Source organism: Neovison vison, chromosome 3 (assembly GCF_020171115.1).
Source record: "Neovison vison isolate M4711 chromosome 3, ASM_NN_V1, whole genome shotgun sequence".
Classification (NCBI taxonomy): domain Eukaryota; kingdom Metazoa; phylum Chordata; class Mammalia; order Carnivora; family Mustelidae; genus Neogale; species Neogale vison.
The window spans coordinates 62,013,667-62,039,968 of NC_058093.1; the positions used below are offsets into that span (position 1 = coordinate 62,013,667).

Below are 26,302 nucleotides of genomic sequence, written 5' to 3' on the forward strand. Positions count from 1 at the left end.
CACACATACAAATAAATAATAATAATAATAATAACAACTTCTTTAAGGAGAAGAACATATTTTCAAAAAAATGTCTGAATTTGTACTTAAATCCTCAGGCAAATTAATCCATCAAAAGTTAAATTTGGACATCTAAAGAACATGGTGGATGGGCCACATACATTTACTATCTTTCCTCCTCAGACCTTACTAAAATGATATTAAAGGAATTTAAAATGGAGATACATCCATGGGGGAGGGGATAATGGAGAAGAGCCATTGGTGGAAAAGACCTTTGGGAACAGGAAAGCAGATGCTTACATGGTAACTGCAGAGAATGGAAGAAGTAACAAGCACATAGAGGGAGCTCATGAAGAAAAAGCTGAAACTCTCGTGTGTGCAAGACTCACAGACAACAAAAAGCTATGTTAGAGAGCTGGGGAAAATGGAGAAAATAAAGAAAAATTAAAGTCATGAGATCCAAGGATAAGGCATCTAACACAAAAAAGAGGTAAAAGGAAGCCTAGAATGACATTGGGGCAGGAAATGGAAATCAATCCATTCAGAAAGGAACAAGGAGGTGGAAGGCTCTGGGAGGGAGGTCTCCAGGAGAAATAATAAAATCTGTAGATTACCTTACATGTTGGAGCATTTGGGGAAAGAATAACAAAAATGATCAAAATCAAAAGCTAAACTAGGAGAAAATATTTGCAAAAGACACATCTCATGAAACACTCTTATCTAAAATGTACAAGGAACACTTAAAACTCAACAATAAGAACACAAACAATCCACATAAAAATGGGCCACAGACCTTAACAGACACCTCACCAAAGAATATATACAGGAGGTAAATATATGAAAAGATGAACCATATCATATGTCATCAAGGAAATGCAAATTAAAACAATAATGACATACCACTACATACTTATCAGAATGGTCAAAATCCAGAACACTAACAACACCAAATGTTGATCACAATGGGGAGTAAGAGACTCATTAATTACTAGAGTGAATGCAAAATCACACAGCCACTTGGGAAGACAGTTTGGTGATTTCTTAAAAAACAAACACCCTCTAACCATACAATCCAGCACTTGCATTACTTGTTATTTACCAAAGGATTTGAAAACTTCGGTTCAGGCAAAAACCTGCACACGATGTTTACAGCAGCTTTATTTACAGTAGCCCCATCTTGGAAGCAACCAAGATGTCCTTCAGTAGGTGAGTAGAGAGACTGTGGTACATCCAATCAAAGGAATATTATTTGGTGCTAAAAAAAAAAGTACTTTTAAGCCATGAAAAAACATGAAGAAATCTTAAATGCATATTGCTAATTGAAAGAAGCCACTGTGAAAAGGCTACATGCACACTGTATGATTCCAACTATATTTCATTCTGGAAAGGCAAAACCATGGGGACAGAAAATAGATAAGTAGTTGCTTAGGGTTGGAGGTTGGGAAAAGGGTGTGGATAGACAGAGCACAGAGGATTTTTAGGGCAGTGAAGAAAATAGTCTGCTTGATAATATAATGATGGATACATGACATTATACATTAGTATAAACCCACAGAATGTACAACACAAAAGTGAACTCTGGGGGCGCCTGGGTGGCTCAGTGGGTTAAAGCCTCTGCCTTTGGCTCGGGCCATGGTCTCAGAGTCCTGGGATCGAGCCCTGCATCGGGCTCTCTGCTCGGCAGAGAGCCTGCTTCCTCCTCTCTCTCTGCCTACTTGTGATCTCTCTCTCTGTCAAATAAATAAATAAAATGTTTAAAAAAAAGTGAACTCTGTTATAAACTATAGACCTTGATGATTATGATATACTAATCTGGGTCCATCAATTGCAACCAGTGTACCACTCTGGGGGGGGGAGGATCTGGATAAGGGGGAGGCTATGCATGTGTGTGGATAGTGAATATATAGAAAATCTCTGTGCCTTCCTCTTAAATTGGCTGTGAACCTGAAACTTCTTCAAAAAAACCTCAAAGTCTTTGAAAAAAAAAAAAAAGGAAAAAGAAAAAGCTAAACTGGACATCCAGGTAAACATGGTTAAAAACAGAATCAAAGGGGCACCTGGGTGGCTCAGTTGGTTAAGTATCTGCCTTCAGCTCAGGTCATGATCCCAAGGTCTTGCTTCTCCCTCTCCCTCTGCTGCTCCCCCTGCTTGTGCTCTCCCTTCTCTCTCTCTCTCTCTCTCTCTCAAATACAAAGATAAAATCTTAAAAAAACTAAACCAAAACAAAAAAAACCACTACAATCAAAAGCAAGTATTTATTCTAGGAGAAAAAAAAAATGTTCCAAAAGAGAAATATATAACTACCTTTGAATATGGTATTTATCTCCACATATTAGGGTATGGTCAAAAGGAAAGATAAATTTTTTATTTATTATTATTTTTTTTTTTGGTACACAAAAGGGAATTAAGATTAGTTGGCCATAGCTGTGGACATTCTGTCATTCTGTACTCATCTTTTCTTTGGATATATGTTCTTTTTTTTAATGTTCTATATTATTCATTTATTTAGTTAGTTATTTTAGTTTTTTTTTATTTAAATTCAATTAATTAACATATAATGTATTACTTGCGTCCTGGGTACGGGTCTGTGATTCATCAGTCTTATATAATACCCACTGCTCACTACAACACATACCATCCCCAATGTCCATCACTCAGTTACCCCATCCCCCCACCCACCTCCCCTCTAGCAATCAGTTTGTTTACTAAGATTAAGAGTCTCTTATGGCTTGCCTCCCTCTCTGGTTTCATCTTGTTTCATTTTTAAAAAGCAAGACAATTTAGGAGAGAGAGAAATCTTCATCTAGTATATAAGAAATGCATGAGAATCCAGAAGTAACAGTTAACAAGCATATTATGCAGAAGTGAAGATGTAAATGTCAAAAGACACACTTGAAATAGAAAAGGATTTGGTATGGGGAGTCTCTATTTCATTAAAAGTCATTTATAATATTTGATTTTATAAAAATATGTGAATGTATTCTTTTGGGAAAAAATAAATCCAAATAAAGCACTACCAGGAAGAAGTAGGATCCTATAAAATGTCTTACAAAATTTCAAATAGATCACAGCCACATAACAGAGGTTTACTATAAGGTTTAAATCATTTAAGGCACAATGCTTCAAGTGTTTTGGTGTATTTTACTATTAACAAAAATAGAGATTGGCTTATAGTGCTTTGCATCCTTGTATGGTAAATTATTTTCAAAAGAATGACTGCTTCCCTTACTCCAGAAAATCCAGTCAGATGCTTAGTTATATTCTTTTCAGAAACCTTTTGTGGGTATGGAGGTGGATGGGAGTGGGGAGATTTAGGGGAGATAAATTTACTTTGCAAAATTATTTTAGTTTGGATTCTTGGATTCACATTTCATCCTATATTGAAAGGCAAACTCCACCTTGTCCCCACAACAGCTGAGTAGTAATAAGGCAAAACAGCAGAAAGCAGGTCCCATCAAATATATCTCCAGTCTTCACATACTTATGAAAACAAGCTTCAGGGGGATTGCTTCTGATCCCTAGAATGTCAGACCTCTGATCAGGAGGATCAAACATCCACTTCTGTGTAGTACCTGCCCAAACTCTTTTGGGCTACCCGTAGGCACCTCCTGGATCATATGATCTCAGCAGAGCCTACATTTTTGCTAAGAGATTTACATATTAACCTCTTCAACCATAAACATCCAGGGGTTAAGTGGTCTGGCTGGTTCACAAAGGCTCCCATTTCCTGTCGTACCAGGAATTATACACAAGCTATTAATGACATATGTAGGTCTGTCCACTTCCCCAGCTGGGGCATCAGCTGACAGCTCTCTGCCACCTCTTTGTTTCCAGTTCGGTTTCTTCTGACTCTCTTCTATAAACAATCGTGGTTTATGTGAACATATAAAGCTGTTCAAGAAAGTTCTTGGGAATCACTCGAAATGTCAAAGCTGATTCTTTTTTTAAAAAAACAAATTTTATGTAAAGCTCATCTTGAATTAAAATTTACATAAAACATTATGCTGATTTTGGGGGGCAAAATGTAATTTTGTTTTTTTATATGAATCCTACAAAAAGTTTGCACAACTTGGCACCATAAACATGACAAAGACTTCCTGTTTTCCATCTGGGACACCAATCACTTTTAATTCTTATTCTTTTATCTACTTTTTCCTTTTTTCCCACTATTGGCTCTAATTCCACTGTGAACTATTTAAAAGTTGGTGTTAACTGTTTCTGTGAGTTGGGGTTAAAAGGCAGAGAATGGATGTGAGGGGGTATGCTTCACTTTTTAATGGAATGAAAATTTGTTAGAGTTGTTTTTGGTTCTCTAGTATGTTTATCACAAAATGTTATTAAATTAAAATACAATGTGAATTTCAGATCTGAGTTCCAGATAATTCTTTTTCAGTGGGTTCTCCTTGGGTTACACCATTCTTCACCTTACACATTGTTCCTGTACAATCTTCCAGACTCTCCTTAAACTCAACTTGCATTTCCAAAACACTGAATGACTTCTCCTTTGTTTTCTTCCCCATTCCAAGAGTTATTCAAAATTAAGATATTAAAACATTAAATGTTTATCATCCCAGACCTGCTTCCTCTCCTAGTTAGCAACTAGGAGTTGTTAAAAGAAGCTAGGGTCCTTCCTTCCTCTATGTTTCTATAGCACCATGTTCTTAATTCTATTAAACAGTTTATTGAGGTTATCTTTTATGTGTTTATCTGCCCTACCTCACCCCCAGTGAGTTATAAGGGATCCACAGACAGGGACTGTGTTATATTGGTCTTCATAGCCCCGGATCCTAAAAAAGGTGGCTGACCCAGTAAGCAAATGCTAATTGCCTAAACAGACTCTCCCATTTTCTCCCTTTGATGGTGAGTTTTGGACCATCTAACAGTCTGGTTGTTCAAGCTGGACACCTGGGCATCACCTTTCTCTTCTTCTTCTTCATTTCTACCAGCCTTGTGCTTATACTATGTATAACTATATATGTATACTATGTGTATACTATCCTCACCTCTGTTGTAAGATGAGTCCACTGATATAGAGACTTGCTCCAGTTGCTCTCCTGCTGAAGAAATAATGCCCCATCGGCTAAAGAACAAATTCAAATTTCCTAGCACTACACATGAAGTTTTCCTTCCTGTTGGTCTCTGCCAACCTGTCTACAATCATTTCTTTGCACGGTCTTGCCAAACTTTCAGCTCAGAATCACCAGTCTAGTTAGTTCTTAAACACAGAAGCCACAGAGGTGGTGGTGATGGGAGATTGGGGGTCAGTGGATCAGGAAAGTACCATCTTCAGTAGTTTTTCAAATGAGGCAACATGGGGATACGACTGACGTTAAAACTGTGATAAAATATATATTTGAGGAGTAATGTAAGCAAAATAGAGTTTTTGAGAAAATTCTCAAGGGCAGCACTTTATTTTCATTTGATAGTTCCCCAGCCAATGGCAGTACCCCTCCTCTCCAAATCCCTCCCAATGTTAAAACCTTGAACTGCTTCTCCCAATATACGCATCACATGTCTGGATCTCACACTTCGCCAGCAATAGATTTCAACCTCTCTCCACTTTCCTTTTTGATCCAACTAACACTCGTACATTTTTTCAAGCAGCAGATCACATATTCACTTATGTTGAAATATTATTACCTGCCTACCCAGGTTGAACTAAGGGCCCTTTCTCTGTTTCCAAGGCACTTTCCCATAAGTCCATGAATTATTATATTGAAATTCTCTTCCAAATGTCTATTTTCCCCATCCATAAACTATAGGTATCTAAGGTCAGGGACTGTGTTTTCTTCATCTTCATAGCCTGAATACCTAGATAAGTGACTGGCATCAGCTAGATATTTCATAAATGCTTGCTGACTGAAACAACAGACTGTTCTATTTTTGCTTTTTGGTTATGAATCTATATATCACAGACCAGTCTACTTCTTCCTGGAAATAACAGACAGGTGGCAAAACTCACTATGGCAGCCATTAATAAAAATAATTGATGATGAGTGGAATAAGTTCTTAGCATGGAGTAGCCTAGACTATTCCTCCAGCTCCACTAGCATAGTGACTGGACTAATCTTCTCTTGAGAATATACCATCTTGCAATTGTTTTTTCCTATTTGCTTGTAGGCTTAAGCCAAATGATGGTTCTATTTGTTGCTTCATGTAGGCAGTCTGTCTGGATAATGTACCACTAATTCTAACAGTGTTGCTGAAGCTTGGAGTTGAATGGTATTTTAGCAAATGAGTTAGCTGATTTTGCTAGCGTGGAAGTAGGATTAGGAAAAATTTTTTTGACAGGGAATGCTTTTGCATGAAATTTTTATCATCCCAAGATAATCTTTATTGTCTCATTACTTCAAAAGTATGGTTAGTTAATTTCCAAGTGGAATCAACCAAAAACAGAAGGCTCAAGGGCCCCTTGGTTTATTCAAGAGATCATTTGACAATTTTTTGCTGCAATTCTACTTCTGTGTTAGGCACTGTGCTGAATAATGGATATATGATGCAGAAAAAGCAAATGTGACCTTGTTCTCATGGAGCTTACAATTGTCTGAAAGACATAAAATATGCAAGATAATTTAACATATAGTATGATTATTTTATTCCATTGTGTAGATCCCTTCTCACTTCCTGTGGTGAAACCTCCAAATATAACCAACTAAAATATTCAGGTTCTGAACATACCTCTGTCCACCACCCTCTGAGATAAAAACCTCATCTCTAAAAAACAAAGCCTACTGGCCATGTATATTCAAATGCCCTTCACTGGTCTTCAGAATGTAACCATATTTTACTCTCTATATTTGATCTTATTGTTTCAAGAGGAAGTAGAAGCATCCCAATTCTTCTTTAAGGATTGCTCTTTATTATAAATTCCAACTTTTCAAGATCTCCTGGTAGACATGGGTTCCATCTTTTGGCTTGACTTATAACAAGTAACAAGTTCAGTATCTACCATGGTTAAAAAAAGAAAAAAGTATTTGTTGGAGACCTTACTGTCTCAAGCCACTATTTTATCATGTTATTTTCATTCCTTGATGCTCTTAAAAAACAGAAGGAGATGGGTATTTGTCCAATTCACTTCCCTATCATTCACTTGCATCTTAATTCTTTCTAACCTGATGTCCACCCATATCATTTGATTGCTACTCCTAAAGGTTACCAATAACCTCCTGTCAGCTGAAGTGGACATCTATAGCTTGTACTATGCTGGTGGCTACTTCCTCTTCTGGCATCATTGCCTTGACTTTGGGACCACCTTTTCCTCTACTCTCAGTCCATGTGCTTTAAGGGGGTGGGGAGGTGACCATATCCTTAGCATCAAGGGTAGGCATATAACATAAACCCGAGCAAGTCAGTATAGGCCATGATGTTAGGGTTTGGGATCATAATGGGTCCTCACTGGAGGTAATCAGAACTAACACTGGAAGTAAGGTTGGAGGTAACAAAGGAGAAAGCTCATTGTCTTTTTAAGGACTTGGACTTGAATAGATGGATGAAATGGTTGTGCCACTGTCATCTCATCACAATGAGGGGAGAACCTTTCAGAAACTGGTGACAAAACAGGAATCAAAGCCAAGAAGTGAAAAAAAAAAGAAACCATGTCTGATTTCATTGATTAAACTCTTAAACGCAACCAAATCTAATAACAGGAATATTCATGAACTTTAAAGTTATGAGAGATAATAGATTTTCTTTTTTAAGCAGTTAGTTGCTGTCTTTTGTAACATAAGGGCAATAATTTAATCATAAAAAATCAATGGCTAGTGTATGACAGAACTAATCATTTCCTTTTTCAAATATGCACCATTCCCCTATCTTTACCAATTTTTTTCTGATCTTTTTTTTAATCTTCTCTAGATCTTCATTATGAGAGCATCAAACTGTAGAACTTCATGGCTAGAATGGATAAGGGGTAAAGAAACTAATATGCTTCAAGATCCTTGGAGATGGCACATTTTATGTGCATAAATGCCTGCTGAAAGTACGGATGCATTTTTTGGAATTATATTTGGAATACCACATTAAGGATTAAAATGCTGTAAAAGAGATGTTAGATGAAGAGAAAATAATTGTAAATTTGGACTGCATGCTATCATTTCCATTCTGAATGTAAAGAATGGAATACTAATGAGGCACAGAATGAAGGTTTTCACAGTAATAATGCCCCCAATTGTAGTCTGAAAAAAAGAAAGAACTGTCATTGCATTTTGATACTAGCACACTTTCTAGAAAGCAATTAAATTGCCTTGCCACCTCAGTTTTTAAGAAAGCAAAAGGTTAGAAAATACAATAAAAATGAACATTATTTCCAAAGAGAACTGAAAGTCATTGGACTGGAAGATATTTGAAATCATATCAAAAAGCAGAATTTATAGCCTTATGAGTTATAGAAAAGGAAATTGAATTGTGTTTTATTTTTAAAACACAACTACTAAAAAGATGTTTCCATAGTAACAAGGTCAACACCAGTAGCCATTACAGACCTTCCTCTCTTCTGATAGCGGGTTTAAAGATCTTTTCCAAATACCATTTAAAAAGCCCTATGAAAAAGTGCAGCTTTTCTGATCATTCTTCTGAACCAAAAATGAGGAAAAACACACATGGAGTATTGAATTTCTCATGTTTTATGGATTATAAGCATTCATGATTGTCATATTTCAGAAAGAAGCCTGCCTGACTAGCTATTATGCCAACCCTTGAACATGGGATTTGATTAGCTTGATTGTAAATCTGGACAAACAGAAGTTGTTTGCAGTAGTATTCAAACAGAAATAAAAGGCAGCACATATTAAACACACACAGGCACACACACACATCTTTAACATCTAAATATTGAAAGAGTTAAGTAAATAATCCCTGTTATTAGAAAAATTTCAAAGGCTCAGATGAAGTCTGATATCACTGCTCAAGGAAGGTTAGAAGATACAGACCACATTTTGTTTACAACAGAAATAAATAGTTCTTTGGCCATAAAATCAATTCATTTAGTACCAACAGGAAGTAGCCTCTCCTTCCTCTTTCCTTTGTATCAAGATATGCTAGGCTAAAGGACAGTCATTTGTGCTGCCTTATCTTCCCCACTAAACGGTTAGCCCCCAAGAGCCGAGATATTTTTTCTTTGTATTCACAATAGTATCTCAAGCACATGTTGTATAAAAACAGTAAGTGGAGAATGAATCCTGAAAAATAATGGCACAATAGTGCCTAAAATAACACAAAATCTATAGTCTATTTTTAGAAATGATATGTCAGTTCAAATGTGTACTCATGATTTTAATCTCTTGAAACCAAGAGGCTCTAGATGCGGGCTCACAAACTCACAGCTGCTCAATAATGAGTTAGTTGGTTCCTAGACCAAGTCCCTCAGAATCTCTGCAGGTGGGCCCTGGTATCAGTATTTTTTAGGTAATTCTAATGTGATGTTAGAGTTGAAAAATCATTGTTTTAAACTGCCCCCTTGGAGCTCAGTTAATATTAATTTATTTATCTCCAACTTTTATCTACTTGGGGTTTTCCCCTCAATATTGCCTCACAGTACTATATTTGCCAAATCTATAAGACCTTTTATTATAACCTAATAATTTATTCTCTAGAATCACTTTTCATAATAAAAGTTCCAATTAAAAAAGTTCTGTCTCGTGTGCCTTGGTGGCTTAGTCAGTCAAGTGTCTGCCTTTAGTTCATGTCATGATCCCGGGGTTCTGGGATCCAGCGGTGCACTGGACTCTCTGCTCTGCAGGGAGCCTGCTTCTCCCTCTCCCTATGCAGCTTCCCCTGCTTGTGCTCTCTTGTTCTCTGTCAAATGAATAAATAAAATCTAAAAAAAAAAGTTCTGTCTTACATAATTAAAAACATTAACCAACAATTATTGTATTGTATTCTGTTCAGTATACTTATTGGCTTTTTTTTTTTTTTTTTTAAGAGAGAGGAGAAGGAGGAGGCAGGCTCCCCGATGAGCAGAGAGCCCGATGTGAGGCTCTATCCCAGGACCCTGGGATCATGACCTGAGCAGAAGGCAGAGGCTTTAACCACTGAGCCACCCAGGCGCCCCATTTATTGGCTTTTTGTTGCATAAATTCAGCTTCTGAAAATCAGAGATGAATAGAGTACCATTATAGGAAATACTAAATAAATATCAATAGAATTTAACATAAGCTTTTGGGCTTTTATGCTTTCCTCGGCCTGGAATGCCTTTTACACTTTTATCTATCTGAAACAATTCAGATTCATCTTTCAAAACACCCAGATCCTATTTTTTTTTTTTCCTCCAGGAAGCCCTTCGTGATCCAGACAAACTATTCAGCACTCTCTTCTTTGGCGCTGTTCCTGCTCCTAATGCTTCTATTTTGCACTTCTACTGCACTGCTGTTTCTTTTTTCTTCTTTTTTGTTTTTAAAATGTTCTCTACTTGATTATGAACAACTTGCAACAGGTGCTGACTTTTGTCTCTGCTCTTTCTCTCACCATGCAGCAAAATAGCTAGACACAACAGGTATTCAGTATGCATTCACTAAATGAGAGAATAAATGGCCACAGTGAAGGGAACTAGGAGCGTTTCAAAACTGCTATTGCAGAGGACTGAATTGTGTCCCCTCCAAAAATTCATATATTGAAGCCCCAGCCCCTTTGTGCTGGTATCTGGAGATAATTAGGTTTAGAAGAGGTCTTGAGGACAGGGCATTCTTGATGGGATTAGTGTCCTTCTAAGTAGAGATACCAGAGAGCTTGTCATCTCTCTAGGGATTTGCCCAGAGAAGATACAGCAGGAAGGCAGCTTTCTGCAGCTTGGAAGATAACCTCTCACCAAAACCTGACCATGCTGGCAGCCTCCAGGACTATGAGAAAATAAATTTCTGTTGTTTAAGATCCCTATAGTATTTTCTTCTGGGAGCCTGAGCAAATACAACCATGAACTAGGATTCAGTTATTTGAAACATTAATATAAACACGATAGATATTTATGCTTTTCTCTTTTATTTCAATCTTTTAAAAAATAGGTGTTTTTTCCTAAGGAAAGATTATAGCAAATCCAATTAGACTATGTTTCATAATTTCTTCCAAATAAATTTGAGGCACAATTTTTGGAACCTTCCTGGTAGACTAAGAAACCAGACATAAGCACATGAAGTTGCAAATGAGGTGATCTTGCAGGACAGTTAATCAATGGGAAAAAGGAGTTACCTTGGGAACCACATTATCACGGGTAGTTATTCCACAGGTTTCCTTTTCTTTCCCCCCTCACAGGCAACATTCACAAGCTATCGCCATCAGTTCACAAATGACAAAAGCATTTTAACACAAAATAATCAAAGCATATAACCTCAGTAGAGAATAAAGGGTGGTTTGCCAAGTGATTACATTTCCTCCAATGGAGAAAACTTGCACTATATTCTTTATTCTTCTCACTTCAGCCTATATTGGTGAAACTTCGTTAAGAACAAATCCATCACTGGGATAGATATAAAAATTTCTGCCACTTACCATTTTCCCTCCCAAGTGCTCTACTTCATTCCTACCTCTCACTATTCGAAATCTCTTCCTTATTCTAATTCTTAGGACCGGTCATTAACATACAAAGTAAACTCAGTTTAATTTCATCAGCCTTAGATGGGCCAAATGGAAAATGCCTGTCTGCATAGATGTAATTATCTTCTCTCATTTTGTCCAACACTAAAGATAAATGGTGCTTCTGGTACCATAATTACTTTATACTTCAGCATTTACCGTATGTCATATAAATATCTATGTGAAGGCTATAAATTAAAGACTAACCAATATAGCAACAAAACTTACATATATGGACCCAATGAGACTACCCTTGCCATTACAATTCCAAGAATCAGCGTTGTTAAAACTGTAGAAAGAAAAGAGATCTGCAAAAGAAAATGTAAAGGTATTATCAGTTTGGAAGAGAGATTATTGTATTGAAAATATTAGATGTTTCTCTTTTTACTTGAGTAAACATATATACAGCTTTTGTTTAGACAATCCTGTAGTAGTTTTTTCTTATAGACCGTTGTTGATAATCTCAGGCATGTAACTTTTTATTGGAAGTGGTATTATTTTTCTTCCCCAAATAGGGAGGCAAGTATCATATATGACTAATCTTGCAACATGGCTTTAAATGGTTTTAGTGACCTACTGAATAGAAAACAAAACGTTAAATGAAATTTGTTTCTTTCTCGGTCCTATTTTGGTGTTGACTTGTGCTTTTTTTCCTATCTATACTTGCTTCTTCTGCTTTTGTCTTTACCTTACCTTCCCCCTATCAAGACACACCCTCCCCCAACACACACCCACTCACACATACTTTTGGGGTGCCTCTCTTTTTTCCCTTCTGTTCTCTAGTTCTTTCAGTCTAGTTTTCCTATTTGATTCTGCCCTTTGGTCTGTGTTTCTAAAGTCTTTGCTTTTTTCTTTCTATTCTGTCACTATTTCAACTGGTTAAAATATAAACTGGTCTGGGTGTATATGTGTTCTGTGTACTCGTTATTATATCTATGTTCCTGCCCTTAATTTTTTTAATAAATGAGCACATTTTTTACTTCTTTCTCTAATAAGAAAAACATAATGTAAATTTGCTTTTATTTCATTTGGTTATCATTAACCTTGTTTCCTAGGTTGTTGGTTTTTAACTAGAAAGAATGTTCTGTAATGAGTCCTCTGATCTAATGAGGAAGGGATTTTAAGTAACATTTCCGAGGTCACACAGAATGTGGCAGAAGAATTCAGATGCAAGCACCCGGACTCCAGATCAGGGCTCCTAGCTGCTCTGGGTTTACTCACTGGGATATTTACTTCAATATTCCAAGATAACACTTTTAAGGGACACTTAGGGAAAGATGTTCAGGTATTAGTAATATGATAGAATATTAGCTTTCTTTTCATGAATGCCTGGCCTTCTGCTCTCAGAAGATAACATTTGTGCCTACAACATGGGAAATGGAAAATTGTTGAGCATTTTAAATAATTCACAAAAAAGCTGCTTTTGATGAACTCTTGTTTATTTCTGGAAGTCCATTAGGGAACCAAGGTAGAGTGGTCAGAATACTTTGGAGTATCTTCTCACTCTCAGCTTTACCTGGAAGGACCATGGGTAACAGGACCAATAATAAGATCCTTAAGGAAGGATCTATAACTGTGGATACACATGAAACATCACAGTGAAAAGTAAAATTCATTTAACTTTTCAAATTAGAACATAAAAATATATAAAGAACCCTTTTTAGAAACTTCTCATCAGGATGCTTCACATAATGTAGATATAATGCCAATAATATTCTGCATAAAATACAAACACTCCTTTAGAGTAAGGAAATAAAAATATGGATAGATAAAGGCTAATGATGCCTTATGGTAGTTAAAGAATTATTTTGTTGGTTTCATTAGAAATGCATCATCATTTTTCTTTAGCAATAAGATTCGTATGCACTCATCAAATTCTTGTGAATTGAGCCATGACATATTGATATTTAAAATACACCGTAGTTTACAAAAAAATTTTGAGTCAGTGAAGTGATTCATCCTTACTTCTTATACCTAGTCTAACTTTAAATTGTTTAAACCACTATCTATAAAAAATGATAGAACATTTTTTCAGTAAGTTAGACTTGGTGTAAGTATAGTTCTTTTTATTTTCTAAATTGGAAGTATGGTGTCTGACATCAGAGTATCTACCTTAGAAAGAAAGGTAAGAAAGAAACCAAGATAAATACTATAATTAAGAACTTGGCCACATAGACAGTAGTTTGACAAAATCAGTGCAGGTAACAAAGTGCATTTCTGAGCCTTTTAAAGATATAAGTTACCTTTCCAAGCTTCGCTATATCTCGATACAAGGACAAAGGCAGAGCAAAGGCAGCCGTGGAAAGCACAATAATGAAGTGGCGACCAATAAGCAAGTTTTCAGGGTCAACTAAAACACAATAAATATTATAAAGTCTTTATAGGTATGAGTTAACACACCAGCCATACAAGGAAACAGCCAAATATGTAAGGGCAAAAAGGACTTAAATAACTTTCAATGTTATCTAAATGACAAAGATTTTGAGTAAATAAATCCCACAAAACCATGTAAAAATTGAAATAACTCACAAAAATGTAAATATAATATAACTTAAGGGTGAACCTATAGTTCAAATAATCTTATAATATTTTTCATTCAAATTATTTTGAGCCTCCTAATCAGTCCTCCTCCTTCTACCCTTCCGTTGTCCCCTTAGAATATACTTTTAACCTAGAAGGTACAGAGATCTAAAAACACGATGTCACCCTTTGTCTAAAACCCTCTAATGGCAAATTCCTTTTCTTGGAAGTAAGCTACATGAGAGGAGGGCATGTTCTGAGGCTCTTTTTTTTTAAAATTTAAATTCTGTATCCTAGAGAAACTGAAACAGTAGGACTTGAAACTTCAAGACTGGAGCCTTAGATAAAAATATTCTATTTCTATACTTTTATTGAGAAAGAAGTGGTTTCCCTGAAGAAAAGTAGACAGAAGCAAAATAGGGAAGCCATCGGGAAGCTCTGCTGAAACCAGTATACACTGCAGAGTCTTGGCTGTCAGAATGAGTACATAATTGTGTATTGTTGGGGAGGCGGTTTGTATGTGCACATGCACTTATCATAAAATACAAGCAAAAGTTGTAAACATAAAATAAGACAAACTTCCAAGGATTTATATATTTTTAAGGCTGTGCTAATCACAGTGTTAAGTATATATGGCTATATAGCTATTTCAAGGAAGATACCACTGCTTACATTTTTTAGCTCCTATTGAATTCCTTCAAAGAAGGAATATCATTATGTTTTGGAAATGTCCCCAGTGGTATCAAGTCTTTGTTCATTTATTTCTGCAAAGTCTAAAGTCTACAGAATAAGCAAGTGAATGTGGTTTTAAAAAAAAAAAAGAAAAAAGAAAAGAGGGGCACCTGGGTGGCTCAGTGTGATAAAGCCTCTGCCTTCGGCTCAGGTCATGATCCCAGGGTCCTGGGATCGAGCCCCACATCGGGCTCTCTGCTCAGCAGGGAGCCTGCTTCCCCCCTCTCTCTCTGCCTGCCTCTCTGCCTACTTGTGATCTCTGTCTGTCAAATAAATAATAAATAAAATCTTAAAAAAAAAAAAAGATAAAAAAGAAAGAAACTTATTACTGGGAAAAGTAAGTGAGACTAATTTTCTCATATGATTAATAACCTCACTTACAGGGACGTTTCCAGATACAATTTCAAAGTGGTGTAAATGTGACATGCTTATATATATACTGTAATAAAATAATCATGAATATTTGCTTAACTCAGATATAACTAAACAATCATCATAAAGTTGTGAATCAAAACACTAAAACAGGAAGTTCAAGTTCCAGAAAACTTGAATTCAACTATTTACATATTTCTGGTGAGCATAATTTGAATTAAATTACTTGCCTATTTGTTTCTGTTTACCCTTTCAAATCATTTGCTTTACCAATATGTTTGGTAGAAAATATAGATTTCCTTCACTAAGAAAATTCAAAGTCCTAGAAAAGTACTGAAATAGAATGCTATGAATAGCAGAGAGAAGCCTAGTAACAAAGGATTTCTAGTACCATAAAGGACATTTTTAAATAAGGATCTAATGGTGAGATCTATTATTTATCCTAATCTTCTAACAAAAAATACACCTTAATAAGCATTTAAAATGAAGATAAAGTGATAACAAGATTTTTCTAAATTAATATATGCTCCTTTGAAAGACCAAGACGACAAAGGAAACAAAAATCTCATGAATCCTGTAATTAAAAGATAATCACAGTTTACATGTGAATATATTTTTTTCTTGTTTTTTCCTTAGTTGGTTATGAAAATAGAAAATTTACATAATTAGGTCAAATTTTATATATGACAGTATATTCTTTGCATTTTTCCTTAGTATTCTATCCACTCTCATGATCTCAGTTTATGAAAGCATGATTTGTAGTTGGTGGCTAGAATGGAAGATGTTGCTAAGAGCTAATAGCGTTGGGACAGCCTGCTACATGCCAAGCGCTGTGTGTATTACCTCTGTTGTTTCACACAATAATTCTATGGAGCAGGTGATACTCCATTATTCAGAGATGAAGAAACTAAAACTCGGAGAGGGCACTGACCTTCTTAAGGTCACACAGCAAGCAAGCAGTGGCTCTGTGACTGGATGCTCAAGTTTCCCTGATTTCTGTTTCCACTAAACTCTATGAAAGGAATAAGTACGATTTTTAGTTTTAGGTTTTGTTTTATTTTGGTTTGTCTGTCTCTAGAAGGAGTGATTCAGCACTAAGAGGAAAGGTGTTTTTACATCATTTTCAACTATGATAACAGTTATAGAGTAGGTCACTATGAAATGAGGATTGTGTAGTGTGGTGAGATGCCCTTCAAAACAAAAAGACTCTTGGAATTATTCAAATTGCCATGAATGGTGAAAGGCTAAAGAGGAAATGGGGTTGTGCCACATGTTGAAAAGGTCTGCTTGAAATGTTCAAAATGGTTTTTCAGAATCATACCAAACGAAACAACCCAAATGTCCCTCCACTGGGGGACAGATAAACTATTGTACATTCATATGATGGAATACTTCTCAGCAATTTAAAAAAAAAAAAGAGCAAACTTCTGATACAATGCAAAACTTGGATTAATCTCAAATGCAATATACTAAGTGAAGGACGCCAGACGTGAAAGGCTACATGCTATATGATGCCATTTATTTGTCATTCTGGGAAAAGCAAAACTAGGGAGAGGAATCAGATCAGTGGTTGCCAGGAGCTGTAGATGAGAGAGGGTCTGTACACAGGCAAATAAGGAAAATTTTGGAGGGTAGGTAAAGGAATTGTTCTGTTTTGATTGTAGTTGTGGATATGTGACTATAAGCATTTGTTAAACTATATGTTACAGAACTAAACATTAAAAAGGGCTAATTTTGGGGCACCTGGGTGTTTTAGTGGGTTAAGCCTCTGCCTCCAGCTCAGGTCATGATTTCAGGGTCCCGGAATCGAGCCCCTCAGCTCTCTGCTCAGCAGGGAGCCTGCTTCCTCCTCTCTCTCTGTGCCTGCCTCTCTGCCTACTTGTGATCTCTCTCTGTCAAATAAACAAATAAAATCTTTAAAAAAAAATAAAAAGGGTTAATTTTACTATATTAAATTATATCTTAACACAAATGATGGAGAAAAAAGTCAGCTTGCTTATTTTAGAAGTGGCATAGTAAAAACAGTACATGAAAAATGTTACTACATAGAGTTGGTGATATGTAGCATAACCCGAATTGTAATGATACACTTTAAACAGCTAAATAAGAACTAAACTATCTATAAAAATAAATTAATGCTGAGGGATGCCTGGGTGGCTCAGTTGGTTAAGCCGCTGCCTTCGGCTCAGGTCATGATCCCAGGGTCCTGGGATCAAGTCCCACATCAGGCTCCTTGCTCAATGGGGAGCCTGCTTCTCTCTCTGCCTCTGCCTGCCTCTCTGCCTACTTGTGATCTCCCTCTCTCTCTCTGACAACTACATAAGTATCTAAAATCTTAAAAAAAAATAGATTAATGCATTAGGATCAGAATGGATCATGGATATTGCCAGATACTTGAAGTTATCAACTCTTCCACTTGTAAGTATTTTGGTTGTAAATTATTATGAACCACATTAACTATGAATAACACATAAAATAAGTACATGGACTTACCTCCTGGAATTCTTTGGAAGACTTTGCTCAAAGTATCTCCAGTTATTATGTTGTAACTTATCATAGCTAAAAACAATTAAAACAATAGTTACCAAGAAGTCAGCATATATTTCATCATGAATATTTTGATTTTTTTTTGCATTTAACACTTTATTTTTTTTCCCAAGTTTTAATTTAAATTCCAGTTAGTTAACATACAGTGTAATATTAGTTTCAGGTGTAGAATTTAGTGATTCATCACTTACATACAACACCTGGTGCCCATCATCAGTGCCCTCCTTAATACCCTTAAGCTATTTTGAAAGTAATCAGTTATTCCCAAATATTGGCATAATCCCACCTCTTTCAAATATATATCGTGACTATAAATATGTATAATTTCAAAAATAACTAGTCAACAAATATACGGGAGAATATCACTTTATGTTACAAAAACATCTTCACTTCATGAATTCTTTCCAGAACAACTTAAAGTAACAGTGTGTTTCCGTAGTCATTTAAAATGTGATTTTTGTTATTCAAGTTCATTTTCCACATATGTTTTCAGGAATACAAGCATTGCTCTAAGTGAGAAACAATAATAGAAAATTGTGAAGGCTCCCAAATATTCACTCATTTGAAAAAGTCAGATTTGGGGGAAATACATTCTTAGCCTTCCGTGGAGACATAAGGAGCTAATGGTTTGACCAATAGCTTCTGTATTACTGATTTTAAAAAATGATGTCTATTTGGTCGTTGGTGAATGTTAACATTTTACGTAAGAAGTGCTAGGGGACATGTTCACATTATAGTGCAGATTTAAACTACAAGTTGGCCTTGTACATGCCTTCCACAAATCCTTAGATTTTCAAAACAACATATTTCAGCTTCAGAAGAAATCTATAATTTCACCTGTTCATTTTTATTCTCCTATTAAAACTATCTTCTTCAGAAATAGTTATATGTTTATGAAAGAGTTACACTTTCCATTTTCACATTCAACTTACCAATGAAAGGATAAAAAAACTGAAGAACAGAGAGGAGGATATATCCTGGAAAGCCGAAGGTTTTATTGACCAAAGATTGGTAAGTGTCGGTTCCAGAGAGGGCCCCTCCTTTTATCAGTAAAATAAGGGAAAAGTCTGTGGCAAAAAGAGCCATTAAACAAATGTCAGACTACATTTAATACAAAAGTTTTTTGTGTTTTGACTTAAAGAAAGAAACTTTGAAGAGTTCAGTTTAATGCTACAGTCAGTTGGCTTGGCAAGGCTTACTTTCCTTTCATAAAACATTACCTTTCATGACACAGTAGTGTTTCCAGTTATATATTTTTCAGTTGAGTTGCAAATACACTTAACATATCTGTGCAATGACCTGGACAGAAGAGGGTACGCAGACTAGAGTCAAAGCATCAGGTTTTACTTTCCCAACCCAGCTAGTGTAACGACTATTAACAGGCTGCAGCTCAACTGTCCAAGCAGCAGAATGTAGGTAATCAAATATATCATAAATGTTCAATGTGTGAAAACCGAGAATGAAAAATGATGTAAGCATTCAGAAAAAAAATAGATTGAGGAGAATCAGATCATTTGTTTTATAATGAAATACTACCAGTAGCTCCCTTTTATAGCTATGGTTAAGAGAATGACACTTAAGTTGTACTGGGTACACAGCTATGCACAGGGTGTGGTTCTTGTTTTTTCTTTTTTCTTGCTCATGCTTCCACCACAGTTGATTTTTTTTTATCCTTTAAATAATTTGGAAATCCATTAAAATACAAAGAAGAAAATAGAAATCATTGCAATGTGTTTTCCACCTTGATCCCCTCCCAAATCATTGAACTGTCTTTCAACAAATTTACCAATGAGCTCCAAGTTGATAAATCAAATTGACAACTCTTAAATCTTAATCTAATTTGCTACCTCGGTAGCACTTTTTTTTTTTTTTCCAGTTTACTATTCTCCTCTTTTTCGATCACCTTCCCTTGGCCTTTGTGACATCACTTTCTTTTGGATTTCCTCCTACATTTTCTAACAATCATATAGTTTTTCATCAGTTTCTTTTACTCTGTTTAAAGCTTGGATTCTTGGACTTTTTTCTCACTCTTCAAAATATCCTACTATGATCTTATTCATGCCTGCAGCTTTAATTTTCACACAGATGTTATTAATTCCTAAAACTTCATCTTCAACCCAGACTCCTCCTAAATTCCAAATTTCTCTATCTAGCTATCTAACAAACATTTATCTTGGAGAGCTCATAGATATCGCAAATTCAAATGTCCGAATTCTAATTTATATATTTGTTCTGGAACCTGCTTCTCCATCTTATTTCTCCAAACTGTGAACAGTACCAACAGAAATTTGAGTATCACCCTAGACTTCTCATTACCCATCACCAGCTACCTTCTTTTGGTCACCAAATCCATTAACAATTGCATCATAGATTATTCAATGATATCCCCTCATTTCTAATCTCTACTCTATTTTAGGGTTTTTATCATTTCTCATCTAGATTACTGTGAAAACACCTATTCTCTCATCCTCCAATGTGGCCTCCCTTCAAAACACTTCTAACATTCTCATCCTATCAAGATTTTCTTGACATCCCTCTTCTACCAGATGCATCTGACCACACCATAGATCTGACCTTGTCTTCTGCTTAAAATCCTCCAGGGAAATCCTCTAATACTTTCGGATAAAATAATCCTTCTCATGGGGCAGAGAAAATTATTTATTACTTATGTGATCTTGGGTGAAAAACTTGACTTTCTTGAGTCTCTTCTGTAAAGTAAAACCATACAGCGAAACTTGAAAAGTCTGTGAAGATTATGATGTATCTGTCTACCACAATGCCTGGCAAGTTATGGAGGCTAAATGAATGAGAACTGGTGTTACTTTTGGCTATTTTCTATAGGCTGCATCTGGTGGTGGAGAAAGCACTGTATCTGGAGTCTGATAATAATGATGAGAAGAACCACAAAAATACTAGCAAATACTTTTACAATACTTTTTGCGTGCCAAGCTTTTTTCTAAATGCTTTATACATATTAACTTGTTTAAGCTTCACAACAACTCTAAGTAGGTGCAATTATTAGCTCCCATTCCCCCCTTTAATAGACGGGAAAAGTGAGACACAGAAGGCCAAGCAAATTGCTGAACTTCACAGGGGCTAGAAAGGAAGAGTTAGGACTCAGATCCTGGTAGTCTGGCTCCAAAATCCATGCACTTAATCAAAGTTTCAACTCTGTTGCTAGTAACTGGTGACTCTGGGGAGTAATTTTAACCTGCTAAAGTCTCAGTTTCCTTCTCCACTAAAGTAGAACACGAATACCTAGTTCATGAAGTCAGAAGGATTAGATACAGCGGCTGCATTATGCTCAGCATCAAGCTAGTCCTCAGGAAGTGGTAATGATTATCATTCCATGGGAGCCTTCATAAACGCCTCTGCAAACCTCTAACTTCCTCCCTCTCCACTCACAAACATCCACCCTATGCTTAAGCAGATGGAATCACTCACACAGTTCTCTTACGCATCTCCACATTTCCATCTCCTCAGGGTGCCCTTCCATTTTCTTTGCTCAGTAATAAACAGTCAGTGGAGGTGCCTCCTTGTCCCCAGAACATACTTGCTTTTTTGAGACTGGGTTAAATGCCAATAGCTCTATCATTTTGCACCTATCAGTATGTATGTTTGGACAATAAAAATTATTGCACTCTAACCAACAAATAGGAAAATCATAAATTAAAAGAAACATTTGTTGTAAATAATTTGTTCTTATTCTACAACATTTCACAAACATGAAAATAGGTCTTAGAAAAATTAACTGCTGAGCTGGACATATCTCATTAGAGACTTAACAAGATAAAATAATAATTATAGAGAAAAACCATTGTGTAATTAAAGTGTCAATTTAAAGAAAGATTTAGTATTATACCTTACTTGTAGATTTTCCTCTTAAAAGCATAATTAAGAAATAAAATGAATCACAGTCTATGCATTTTATTGCTTCTGTGTGGTCATCCTTTATTCATCAAAATCATTTAAAGATTTTGATCATGCAACTGAACTAACAAGAGTAACTAATTTTTACTGATTAATAAATTTGCGATATATAACTTTTCAAAGGGCTGCTCACAGTCATCGCTGCAAGTATATGAATAGCATTAGTTGAGAAAGTTATTCACATTATGACTTATTTGTGTATAATGTGACTTAATTCACCCCAAATATTTAATTCTTAGGTGATACACATTTAACATTTTTTTTCCTACAGTTTACAGTGTGCGCAAATGTTTACTATGTACTTAAATAAGCCAGGGTTATTATGCCTGGGTGGAAATTAATTATTTGTCAGTGCTGACTGGGAAACAGGAAATTAAAAATGACAAGGGTAATCCTTGAGTGGGATTTTTTAGTGTGGTGAATGCTCTCGTGAATGGAGTGCAGTTTTTAAACGCCAACAACTAAGCAGTGTTAGGGGTCCCAAGTTTCTATGTTATGGATGGTAAGTGACAAAGTAAGAGCTGTAGAGGCTCAAAGTAGTTTAGGTTTGGGAAGAACAGGAGGTGGGAAGAAAAGAGGGAGGAAGGCAGTCCAGTGCTTTGGCAACTCAGACTTTGGTATCTACAGCATGCTTTATTCCCTTTTCCTCAACCCGAGGGGAAAAAATGGCAGAGATACAGGCTGGCCTTCAAAACCCGAGATTTTATGAGGACATAGCATCTCCATCAGGGTCTCCGGAAGCAGAGCTGAGTCAGAGATTTTGGGATGCGGGACTTTGAGGAGAGCTCTTCAAGAGAATGGGAGTGACTAGTTAGGGCTGGAGAAACAGTTCGGCATGGAGGTTGTCTCTGGGGGAGAGTAGCTGCACCTGCAACACGCATTGGTCTCTCCGGGTGCAGGTGTGCCTGTGTTGTGCGCACGCGGGCATAGCTTTTGTGTTCCTAATAGGCTGTGGGGAAATGGTGGCTGGGGACCGTAACTTCAGAGGAAGGTGGTGCCATCGAGAGCCAGGTCAGCACTGAAAAAACAAGGCTGGGGTGTTTTGCATTCCCCGGTAAAAGGTCACCTAAGTGACCACACATAGTGGCCACCGTAAAAAGAACCACTGCAGTTGGTATCTGTTTGTGATCACTCCCTTTTCTAGTGATTCTAAGGTAGAGGAAGGACTCTGTGGTTGTCATGAGGTGCGCTGGTGGCATGATAGGGCAGGGATGAGAAAAGCAGAAAGAGGAGGTGACTACAAGTTGTACAGCCTGCACTCAGATGGAGGAATGGCAAAACACGAGTGTGAACGGACATGTTACATGGAAAGAGGGAAGCAGAAGTGATACAGAAGCACCTTATTGCTTAAACATAGTGGCAGGCAGGAGCCTGGGCAGGCACAGGAGAGGTGGGGAGTGGGTGGTGAACCCACTGGCTGAACACCAGGCCTTTCAGTTGCACCTGCACCAAAATAGCTAGAAAATGTTGCTCATTCGTGTACACCTGCTTAAGGTTTTTGTGGGAAAGGAAGCCCTGGTTGTCTACAATTTCAAAGCAGTATCTTTCAGCTTTAATCAGCCTTTAAAATGGCTTTCCCATCTACCACTCTATGCATAAAGTGAAAAAAGCACATGAAAAGGGTTTAGGCTTGGTAATATATAATGCTTTTCTAATCTGTTCAGAGGATTAGCAGGAAAAGTAAATCTTCTAAGACGTAAATGTCTGAATTCTTTAGAGTTATGTGATGCACTTCTTAATTAGGAAATTCAATTATTGTGTGTGTGTGTGTGTGTGTGTAATCATCTTTGCATAATTTAAGTTGCAGGAAAAAGCAATTATATAGTATTTTACCTGTAACATATGAAACCCCGAATAAAAGTAGTATTCCCAGAGGAAAGCCAGCTTGCTTCATTGAATAAGGCAACCCTGGAAAAATATAAAACGACCCACCCATCACATTAATAAAACATATAGAAATATAGAAGCTTCCCCCCAATTCCTGTATATACAGGCTAAGTAAATTGACATTTTATAGGTCATGGTTGTAAACAGTGCATATAGCTACTCAAATTAAATGTTAGCACATTAATATTTCCAGAATAAATTGCAAGCTAAGGACAGGTCAAGAGAGCAAGTTCTTAAGGTGATGGAATAAGAGTAAGAAAGCAAATGAAAAACAGATGCCAGTTCACACAAATAATGTTCCCTTCAGGGTCAGGAGGGAATATGACATTGAATATACAGAAAGTAATGAACTAAAGCTTTCCTTACACACTAGCTGGGAAAGCAGAGACGGTAATAAGAACATGAAAGGATTATGGGATATAAAAAAAGACTGACTCCAGAATCAAAGTGGGTAACCACTTTGATGGTTAGAGAGAAAAACGAGAAGGCAAAAGTATTTTTTATTATTTAATAATTTTTAATTTTTTTTAACTACTTATGTATTTTTAAAAAAAGATTTATTCATTTGAGAGAGAGAGAGAGCAAGAACAGGAGCAGGGGTAAGATCAGAGGGAGAGGAAGAAGCAGACTCCCCACTGAGCAGGGTGTCCTACTCCGGACTCCATCCCAGGACCCTGGGAGCAAGACCTGAGCCGAAGGCAGATGTTTAACGGACTGAGCCACCTGGGCACAGCGAAAGTGTTTTTAATAAATCTGAAGGGGTATAAGAAGGTATTTCTTATGAATTTCTTTTGGAAATGGTCAATTTTAGATTATGGGCAATAACATATTTAACATAAAACATATTTAAAATATAACCACCCAGAACTTTTATTCTCTAGAAAATTTTCCCTTAAAAATCTGCTGAACATAATTAAAAGATACTTTTTAATGTTGCTGACATGAATCAGCTTAAACTTCAAGAATTAACTCTGGAATTCTGCCAGGTAGAGCTGTCTACAACTCCCTAGTCCATAGGGGTAGAATTTCAAACAAATCTTTGCCCCTACTTGATTACTGTGTCTCATGTACCTCTATTTTCTGTGCCATTAAAAAGAACGTTTGTATATGGAAGCAGGTAACATCAAGAAACATATCAGCTTGCAAAAGGTGAAAAAAGTAACTCAATTCAGGTGAATGTTAAAACTTTACAGGAAAAAGTAGTGTTCTTAATGCATATTGCAGGATTTTGTTTTGTCCTTGCTTTTTCTTAAATTGGATGTTTTCAAATAAAAGAAAGAATAATTAGGGATGCCTGGGTGGCTCAGTTGGTTAAGTGTCTGCCTTCAGCTCAGGTCATGATCTAGGGGTCCTGGGATGGAGCCCTGCATCAGGCTCCCTGCTCAGAGCAGAGCCTGCTTCTCCCATTCCCGCTGCTCACCCCCGCCCCCACTTGTGCACACTCTCTCTCTCAAATAAATAAATAAAATCTAAAAAAAAGAAAAATCAGCACTGAAAAAATAATTGCCTTAACTACTATAATGCAACACACTTTATTTTGTCAGAATTTTCCTCTTGGTTCAAACTGGGAAAATATGAGCTGCTCATTTCTTTCATGCTCATTGTCTACCATGAATAATCTATTGATTATTTGGCTCCTTTGTTAAAAAAATAATCTATGCATTTTCATTTAACCAATATCTACTTATTGATTAAATGATACTTAAAATTAGTATATCATTATAAGTTTGTACTTTAAAATTAAAACTGTATAGATAGGTAAGAAAATACTGTTCTGTATATAATTTTTCACGAGATTGTTGTTTTCACATTAAACTTATGTACCTTCAATACTTCCAAATATCTGGAGATTTACACTCTAGAAGGTCACATAAAGGTGGTTTAAGTAATGGTAGATATTTCAGGAAAAGGGAAAAAGTGTATTAGGTATTATCAATTAACCATATAGCCCATAAAAATAAATTTGGCATATCCCATATGCAGTTCCACCTTAATCTACCACATACGAAGGATGCTCTCAAATGAAAAAAAAGTCTGAATCACAGTCCCATCTTCAGCATAAAAGACTTTGGTATGATGCACATAGTTACATTGGAAAAAAAGGAAGGTTTTTATGGGGAAAATTACCAGTTTTATTATTTAAGATTTTTTTTCCTTAAAAATAATCAATGCTAGTAACATGGTAAGCATTTTAAATTTCGTCTTTTCACTTAAAATTCAAAACAAAACAAAACAACACTTACCTATTATACCAGATCCTATAATCGAGTTGACAACATTAAAAACAGCCGTGAACTGGTGATAAGTTTTCCCTCTGTGCTTCTGTTCAGAAACGAGGGTTTCTCTGTCATCTAGATTGCTCTATTTTAATATAGAAGATGGCAATTAAATATTCACTAGGTCAAAAAATTATAAAAGTGTCAGACACATATGCAACGCAGGACACCCCCACGACGTTAGTAGTAATAATTAGTAATGTCAGTAACTATAAGAACATAATGACTAAGAGTAACAGGTAATTCAACAGAGCATCGTAGACAAACTCCGTTCTAAAATGTCCCAATTACAGCTGCGCCAAGTTCAAGGACTGCGGCACGGAATCCCAGCACACAGGATCTGTTAGGGAGTCAATGATGCGATTTTGTGAGATTAAAGGGGTTATATTGAAAAGTGCCTGTCAAGAAAAAAAAAAAAAAAAGTCAGATGGAGGCAAAACTTTCTCTCCTGGAGAACTTTCCGCGGTGCTAAACCA

General features: G+C 36.3%; 1 protein-coding gene across 3 annotated transcripts in view; it reads right to left on the reverse strand.

Annotated features, from left to right (window-relative positions):
* The window catches only part of SLC38A11 (solute carrier family 38 member 11), a 50,640-nt gene that overhangs the window by 24,128 nt on the left and 210 nt on the right, over positions 1 to 26,302 (reverse strand). For all 3 annotated transcript variants that reach the window (XM_044242236.1, XM_044242235.1, XM_044242234.1), the window contains exons 2-7: positions 25,794 to 25,911; positions 23,497 to 23,571; positions 18,666 to 18,800; positions 17,680 to 17,745; positions 13,806 to 13,912; positions 11,791 to 11,870 (exon numbers count right to left, since the gene is read on the reverse strand). In XM_044242236.1, the coding sequence (XP_044098171.1) occupies positions 11,791 to 11,870; positions 13,806 to 13,912; positions 17,680 to 17,745; positions 18,666 to 18,800; positions 23,497 to 23,571; positions 25,794 to 25,911 (581 nt within the window). The remainder of the gene's footprint in view (positions 1 to 11,790; positions 11,871 to 13,805; positions 13,913 to 17,679; positions 17,746 to 18,665; positions 18,801 to 23,496; positions 23,572 to 25,793; positions 25,912 to 26,302) is intronic.